General features: G+C 56.9%; 2 protein-coding genes across 2 annotated transcripts in view; both read right to left on the bottom strand.

The window, feature by feature from the left end:
• Nucleotides 1–359: 359 nt before the first annotated feature.
• On the bottom strand, nucleotides 360–2,375 carry B3GNT8 (UDP-GlcNAc:betaGal beta-1,3-N-acetylglucosaminyltransferase 8). Its single transcript, XM_008058794.2, has 2 exons — nucleotides 2,251–2,375; nucleotides 360–1,777 (listed from the first exon to the last, which is right to left on the bottom strand). Exon 2 carries the CDS (start codon nucleotides 1,743–1,745, stop codon nucleotides 552–554), a length of 1,194 nt encoding a protein of 397 aa, XP_008056985.1. The 5' UTR covers nucleotides 1,746–1,777; nucleotides 2,251–2,375; the 3' UTR covers nucleotides 360–551.
• A 2,063-nt stretch (nucleotides 2,376–4,438) lies between these two features.
• The window catches only part of DMAC2 (distal membrane arm assembly complex 2), a 7,182-nt gene continuing 3,618 nt past the window's right edge, over nucleotides 4,439–8,002 (bottom strand). Inside the window, exons 4-6 of the mRNA XM_021712731.1 lie at nucleotides 6,731–6,867; nucleotides 6,460–6,622; nucleotides 4,439–5,199 (exon numbers count right to left, since the gene is read on the bottom strand). Of these exons, the coding sequence (XP_021568406.1) occupies nucleotides 5,022–5,199; nucleotides 6,460–6,622; nucleotides 6,731–6,867 (478 nt within the window). The 3' untranslated portion in view covers nucleotides 4,439–5,021. The remainder of the gene's footprint in view (nucleotides 5,200–6,459; nucleotides 6,623–6,730; nucleotides 6,868–8,002) is intronic.

The raw sequence follows: 8,002 nt of genomic DNA, 5'->3' as shown, positions 1-8,002 counted from the left end.
TGCCCTCCGCTTCTCCACCTTAGATACATAAGGCCAGGGCCGTTGAGATGTCTATTTCCCCCGGAAACTTTTGCAAGCTGGTAGGTCAGCTCCAGCAGAAGGGGTGGGGGTGGAAGTCCTCCAGAGATGGTCTCCCATTTTCCCACAGAATGGGGCAAGCCTAGTGTCCAGCAGACTGACCAGAAGGCCTATGAGAGCTAGCTGTATCCAATATGGGGCTGGGGGGAGTGTCTAGTTTGAAGGTCAGGGTGCAGCTGAGCTCTGCTCTGCCACTCCGGGCCCCCACAGATGCAAAAACAACTCCAGGCCTTGAGTGGGGAGTACATGTTTTTCAGAAAACAAAAAGTAGACAGAAACAGTCCGCCTCCTCATCCGCCTGCCCAGTCCCTCGACTGGGGAGGCCCAGGAGTGGCTCAAACAGTCCAGGTGCTAGGCCCTTCTCCCTCACATCAGGATCTGGAAGCAGGGGCTGAGCAAGAGACAGATGGTGGAGGCCCAGTCCGGGGCTCAGACCAGGTCAGCCCAGCCCTGCCCTTCCTCCCCCCCGAGGCTTAGCACTGGAGCCGTGGGTCCTGCAGTTGTTTCCAGAGCCGAATACTGTCCTGGGGGCTGAGGGGCCGCACCAGCAGCAGGTTGCGGAAAGTGCAGTGATCCATGGTGCGGTCTGCTGGCCAGGCTGTGAGGAAGCCAGGGTGGGCTCGGGGCACCAGGCCCAGGGCACGGAAGCAAAGGCCAGTGTAGACGTCCTCGAAGGGGAAGGGTGCCACACGAGCTGCTGCCCGCAGCAGCCAGGGTGCCAGGCGCCCTGCGACGACATAACCACCCCCGCTTGCGTAGGCCGGGTAGCCGCCTTCAAAGAAGGACCCAGGCACATAGAAAGGTCCTCCAGGCTTCCGGAGGGGTGTGGCCTGGGTAAAGACCTCACCCAGATAGAGGCTTTGGGCCCAGGTGGGCGGCAGGGTCCGAAGGTGCTCCAGCAGGGCTGAGGTGTGCACGAAGGCATCATCCTGAGCTTGCAGGACAAAATTCACATGGGGGCAGTGGTGGCCCAGCCAGGCCAGCAGCAGTAGGTCTTTGAGCGTCCGGTTGAAGGGGACATCAAGGAAGTCCCAGAGCAGCAGGTCACCATAGCGACGGCTCTCCCAGGCCACCAGTGAGTCTAGGTCAGGCCCCGCCTCACCCACCGGGGATCCCAGCAGGAAGAGCAGTCGGATCCCAGGAGCTGGACTGCCCCACGTCTCCCTCACAGCCTGTCGCTCTGCAAAGCGCCCCGGTTCTGACTTGACGGCCAGCAGCAGGTAGGGCACATGGATATCCGAGCAGCTGGCCACTTGGCCACCACCACCTCTAGGCAGCCACTGCCGGAAGCTCCGGCAGGCTGCTGACAGCAAGAAGCGGCGAAGGTCCTCAGGGTAGGAGGCAAAGTCAGGGATCTCGGCAGCAGCGGCAGTCCCCCAAGCCTGGCAGCCCCCTGCCTCAGTGCCGTCCTCACGAGGCAGGGACCCCAGCCGCCACTGCTGCTGGTTCCAGTAAGCCAAGGGCAGCGGGCCAGACTGCCCCAGACGGGACGAGAGGTTGGCAGGCAGGGTGGGCTCGAGGCTGGCTGACGTTGGGCCTGGCAGGGTACCCCGGGGGCTGGGGTAGGCCTTGCTAAGTCGGGACTCCGATGTCCACTCGATGTACACTTTGAGGCCCAGGAGCGTGAGCAGTGCTGACAGGCAGAGAAGGAACTTGGGGCAGCGCATGACCCGGCCCAGGGAAGGGGAAGCCGTGGGAGCTGCGAGGGAGTCACAAGGGAGCCACAGAGGCCCTTGGGGGCACAGGGTGGGCCTCCAGAGAGGACCCATCCAGGCCCCAGGCAAACCAACAGCTTCACAGTCTCCAGCAGTGCCCCCCACCCCTGTGATGGCTTTGCTCAGTCCTCGACTGTAAACAGCTCCCTGGCCCAAGAACCCAACTGTTTCCTATTTCTAGATCTAGGAATCTCCCATTCTAGCACCCTGTGCTTTTGGCTCTTGGTCCAACTCCTTCCACCTTTCTAGTGGCTGGAGGTCTACTTCTTCCCATCTCCACCCCAGGGACCAGGCACCCTGCTGTTCCTATCTGCCCCCTCCGTCCGTTCATCCCCCTCGCCGGGAAATCAGAATCCCTTGACTCCCAGCTAGCTCGCTGGAGTTAGAAACCCAGCCTACCTCTCCGCAACATCCCCACCCCAGGGGACTGGGGAACCAGGATTGGGCTTCTCTTTACCTCTGGGTCCGGCTCCCGCTAGCTCCAGGCACCGGGCCTCTGGTCGGGCCCTCCCTCAGCTCCCTCTGTTCTGCCCTTGCCCCTGCGTTGTCGGTCTAGCAGCCCAGCCCAGCCCAGCCCAGCCCAGCCCAGCCCAGTCAGTCCAGAGGGGCGGAGAGGAGACGGGAGCAGAGCGCGGGCAGGGAGGGCCCCAGGGGCCGGGAGGGGCTGGGGCGGGGCTGAGGCCGGCGGGAAGGAGGGAAGGAGGGAGGGAGGGAGGAGGGCAGGAGGCCGACCTGAGATACGGGGCTCTGGCGTGTTGGGGCTGGTTTTCTGGTGAGACAGCCGGGAAAGGTGCAGGGGGTGGTCACGGGAACAGACGGGAACGTCTAGAGGCCTGGGAGGGGAAAGAGGCCACGGGTGGGTGAGGCTGAGGGCTGAGCCTGGGCCTGGGCTGGTTAGTGTCACAGAGTGACCAGGGGGAGGCAGAGTCCACAGAGGCAGAGATGGGGAGGCTGAGGGGCTGGCACCGGGCCGCGGCCAGTAGACGGCGATGAATGTGCTGAGTGGGAACAGATCGCCTGCCAGGGATAGGGATGTTTGTTGTTGATGCCCAGAGTCAGGGCGGGGGTGGGAAGGGGGTTGGGGAGGAGGAGGAGGGAGACACTGAGATGTCATGGAGAGGAAAGACAGCCCTGGAGACCTCAGGTAGGCAGGGAGGAGAGACAGAGGAAAGACAGGGGTGAGAAGGATGAAGAGCTGGAGAGAGAGAGGTGAGAAGGTGGTTGGAAGGGAGGGGAGGAGGGAGATGGAGACATCTAGAAGACCGGGTGGCTAGGAAGCCCCTGTGGAGTGCTCAGGGGAAAAGGGAGATTGAGAGTCAGATGGAGGGCAGAGGAGAGGAACCAAGGGAGAAAGGGAGGAGGGGGCTAGGGAGAAAGAACACTCGATGAAGATTGAATGGGGAGCCAAGCTAGAGGTCCGTAGAGAGTGATGGGGTGGTGTGCACAGGGAACCCCGGAGCTAAGCTGACCCCTTGAACCGTCTCCATCCCCTTCGGCCTGGGCTGCCTGCCCAGTGGGTGAGAATCTGTCCCTACCCCCCCCCCACCCCCCACCTCCAGTCTGGGAGCCAGCCTTGCCCTGGAGCCAGCCCCTCCCCCGGCTGTATGGTGACTCCGGGAACACTCACATCCGGCACCCCTGGGACTGGAGAGGGTGCCTGTGTTTACCTCCCTGCTCTCCAGAGGTCTCTACTGTTGGGGCTGCATCAGCTGTCTGGGGACCTCCTGGGCCTGAGGGTGGGACTAAGGGCCTCCCACTAAGTTTGGGCTGACCTCTTCACCCCACCCTGATTTGGGGAGACTCTCCAGCTCTCAGGAACCCAGTCTGCCAGCAGCAGCAGTTTATTATCTGCCCAGACCTGATTTCCTTCTCCCCACCCCCCAACCAAGTTTGAATAATGGAGCCCCTGGGAACAGCTGGGGGAAGAGAATGGGGAGGAAGTGGTGAATACTAATGGAATAAAAGCTAGAGTGGGGAATGACAGCCAGGGGCTGAGGGCAGGGGCCTGAGCATCCAGAGGGAGTCTGCAAGCCCACCTCAGCCCAGGGCTGGGGAGAGGGAGTCCAGGTCCCTAGAGCAATCCTGGTTCACCTAGCTTCTCCCAGAAGGTACAGAGGATCTCAGTCCGGAGGGTGGCCCTGCCCTTTCTGGGGTTGTAGGGAAGTCGTGGTGGGGGCAAAGTTCTGTATACTGTGTGCGTCAGCCTGGGTCCAATCAGGAGAGGAAAAACCACACAGCAACTTGAACAGGGAAAGCTTAATATGAAGAATTATTGACTTTAACAATGAAATGGAATAATGAGGGGTTCATTGGTAAAATGCCTGTGAACGGACTGGGGCAGCTATCTGTAAGCATGCATGGGCATGCTAAAGGATTCATGCAACAAACACCCTTGCCTTCAGATCCCTCAGTGGAGGCAGTGTCCCCTGTAAAACCACTGGGCGATGGAGGGTGTCAAGGGCAGCTGCTGACCACCTGGTATTCTGGAGCTGGGTGCTGGGGAAGCCACATGCGCATCGTGGAACTCAGACCCAGGAGCAGCAGCAGATGCAGCAGGAGCACACCCAACAGGGAACTCCTGCGCCCCCTACTGACAAAGCCTGTCATTGCCAGTTGGCAAAGGAAAAATATTTCAAAGGCTCAGATTCGTTTTCACAGAGCAGTCACAAAAGTTGACTTTGAAGCTTTATTGAAAGTCAGTGAATCGACAACCGGTGACACAATGGGTCCTGGGGTGCTACTAGCCTTTAGTGAGTGTGGGCCCAGGACGCTGCACCTCCAGTGCTGAGCAGAACAGTCCCACACAGGAAAGAACCATCCCTGTAAAGTGCCAGAAGCACCCCGTATCAGTCAGGGTTAGAAACGGCAGCACGCGCAGATGAGAACAGTTTTGGAACAGTCTCCTGATGGGGTGTGGGCTGAATGTGGGGGGCCCTGGAGTGAGGGCAGCTCTCTGGGGCCACTCATAGCCCAAGCCTTCACCTCCCTAGGCCTGAAAAGGCAGAAGGGAGGAGAGGTGTGCAGACAGCACGACAGAAGCTGTGTCCCTCTGTTGAGGGCAGCCAGGAATAAATACCGTGACCTCATGCTCTCCTTCCCTCTGCTCTTCAGGGCCACATCCCCACCCCTGTGTTAAGTGAATCCAAACAGAAGCCAGAAGTGTGGCAGGCTGTCAGACATGCCACGCAGCCCCCACAGGCCCTGCCTGAGTTGGGAGGGAGCTGAAAGCTAGGCAGGAACAGGGCTGGCTGTGTCCTGAGGCTGTTCCTCTGGCCCCAACTTCAGGCCTTCGGCCCAGTTGGTCCCAACGACCTCACAGTTGGGCAGCATCTCCTCCACCAAGATCTGAGTGAGGCCTGGGTTGGACACGGCAGGGAGGTCTGAGATGTCCAGCCTGCGAAGGTTCCTGAAAGGGGGTGAGAAGGACAGCAAGTCAGATGTAAGGATGACACGTGTGTGTGTGTGTGTGTGTGTGTGTGTGTGTGTATGTATGGGGGAAGTACTGGCCCCAATTTCAACCCTAGCTTCCTAAAATAAAAAGAATTTTTTTTTTGAGTTGGAGTCTCACTCTGTCACCCAGGCTGGAATGCAGTGGCATGATCACAGCTCACTGAGGCCTTGACTTCCTGGGCTCAGAATGATCCCATCTCAGCCTCCCGAGTAGTTGGGACTACAGGTACTTGCCATCACACCTGGCTAATGTTTTTTTTTTTGAGTCGGAGTCCCACTCCTTTGCCCAGGCTGAAGTGCAGTGGCACACACACACATAGCCACCCCAGCATCGACCTGCTGGGTTCTGGTGATCTGTCCACCTCAGCCTTCCAAGTAGCTGGAACTACAGGCGCGCGCTACCATGCCCGGCTAATTTAAAAATTTTATTGTAGAGATGAGGTCTCGCCAAGTTGCCTGGGCTGGTCTTGAACCTGCGGGCTCAGGCAATCCATTCGCCTCGGCCTTCCAAAATGCTGGGATTACAGGCTGAGCCACTAAGCTTGACCTGGCTAATTTTGTGTGTGTGTGTATGTGTGTGTGTGTGTGTGTGTGTGTGTAGAGATGTGTGTGTGTAGAGATGGGGTCTCGCTATGTTATTGCCCAGGCTGAAAAGAAAAACAAATCTTTTTTTTTTTTGAGTTGGCGTCTCACTCACTGCTGGAGTGTGGTGGCACCCTCATGGCCACTCCAGTGTCCACCTGCTGGGCTCAGGTGATCCTTCCACCTCAGTCTTCCAAGTAGCTGGAACTACAGGCATGCTACCACGCCCGGCTAATTTTTTGATTGTATTGTAGAGATGAGGTTTCGCCAACTTGCCCAGGCTGTTCTCGAATGTGGGGACTCAGGCAATCCCCTCACCTTGGCCTCCCAAAGTGCTGGGATTACAGGAAAAACAGATCTTTATAGCTGTCAAAGCACATGAAATCCACTGTGTGAATTGCAACTATGCATCCCTGGCTTCTACTGTTCTGCAACAGTGTGAATATCATGGGATTTTCATTAAAACAAGAAGAAAAGACTCACTGCGAATGCTCCTGTGTGAGTACCCACTACAAACGCTCTAGGTTTGTGATGGTGGCTGGAGAATATGGGGACCTGCCCAGCTGCACCCTCCCCTGTCTCCTGTATCTATGACGGGTGGGAGGTGCCCTGGCACAGGGCACTGAGGTCTCACTGGAGGTGGTGGAGGCAGGCGAGGCCCCGTTCAGAGATGCGGGGGCAACCGGCCAGCGAGAGCTCCTCCAAGGAGTTGGCGAGTGAGTGGAGGCGGCTGAGACACCAGTCGTCCAGATGGGGGCAGCATCGCAGTGACAAGGACCGGAGCTCCTTCAGGGCCACTGTAGGGGGAGAGGGCAGGATGGCACCAAGGCCCTTCTGCAGCCCACCACCCAAGGGAAAATGCAGAGGCCTTTTTCATCTCCACTCCACCCACCCACCCCACTCACAGAGGCTGTTCAAACCCTCGTAGTTGATGTTACAGCCACTGGCATCCACAGCTTCGACTGGCACCGCCTGGAACTGCAAGAACTCAAGAGAGAAATGGCCACGCTCATTTGGCCTGACCCACTCCTTGTCTCGAAACCTGGAAGGGGGAGAGGAGGAGTATTAGCAGGGCACCCTACCCTTCCCCAGGCCTCCAACCTTTGGAGAACCCACCCCAACCCCGTCAAATAAAATTATTATACAGTGTCTGGTGCGCTTCCCCCAGAAGCGTCAGGCTCTGTACTAAAGGGCTTTACATGTGTGGTCTTATTGGATCCTGTGGCAATCTCATTGAAGATGGAATGCCAATTGTGCATACCAGGAGACTGAGGGTTAGAGAGATTACAGACAACATAAGACCAAAGAGGGAAAACATAAGAATGTTTGCAGATGGGCAAAAGTTAAGGGACATTTTCAAATGTGTACACTGTTTCTCAGGAAGCTGCTGGAGGAAGTGCTTAAACCAGAAAGTTTTAACTGAAACAAAGATGGGGGTAGATAAAAGTCTACATGAACTGTTTTTAAAAAAACAATCAACCAACCAACCAACCAAACAAAAAACAGAGTGGAAGAGAAAGGAAAGCAGGGGAAAAGAGGAAAGAGAAAAATTAACAGAATTGAGCACACATGCTGTGCTAGGCCTCACTGCAAATGTTTAGATTGCAAAATTCCATTCAGTCCTTGTATTTTTATTTATTTTTTTGAGTAGGATTCTTACTCTGTGCCCAGACTGAAGTGTAGTGGCACGATCATGGCCACCGCAGCTCCACCTGCTGGGCTCAGGCAATCTTTCTGCCTTAGCCTTCCAAGAAGCTGGAACCACAGGTGCGTGCCACCACACCCACCTAATTTTTTGATTTATTGTAGAGATGAGGTCTCGTCAAGTTTTCCAGGCTGGTCTCAAACCCCGGGACTCAGGTAATCCTCTTGCCTTGGCCTCCCAAAGTGCTGGGATTGCAGGTGTGAGCCACTGTGCCTGGCTTAGTCTTTTTATTTTTATTAAAAAAATTTTTAGCCAGAGTCTCACTCTTTCACCCAGGCTGGAGTGCAGTGGTACAATCACAGCTCACTATAGCCTCAACCTCCTGGGCTCAAGTGATCCTCATGTCTCAGAGTAATTAGAAGTACAGTTGTAGCCAGGCTCGGTGGCTCAGCCTGTAATCCCGTGCCTTTGGGAGGCTGAGGTGAGTGGATTGCCTGAGCCCGCGGGTTCGAGACCCGCCTGGGCAGCCTGG

This window comes from Carlito syrichta, unplaced genomic scaffold (genome assembly GCF_000164805.1).
Source record: "Carlito syrichta isolate Samal-C Ts95f unplaced genomic scaffold, Tarsius_syrichta-2.0.1 Scaffold303629, whole genome shotgun sequence".
Classification (NCBI taxonomy): domain Eukaryota; kingdom Metazoa; phylum Chordata; class Mammalia; order Primates; family Tarsiidae; genus Carlito; species Carlito syrichta.
The sequence above is the reverse complement of the archived record's forward strand: the minus strand, read 5'-3'. Positions and strand labels throughout refer to the sequence as shown.

What these genes read in the sequence shown, in the direction of transcription:
- B3GNT8 (XM_008058794.2), bottom strand. Translation starts at nt 1,745, where the DNA reads ATGCGCTGCCCCAAGTTCCTTCTCTGCCTGTCAGCACTGCTCACGCTC.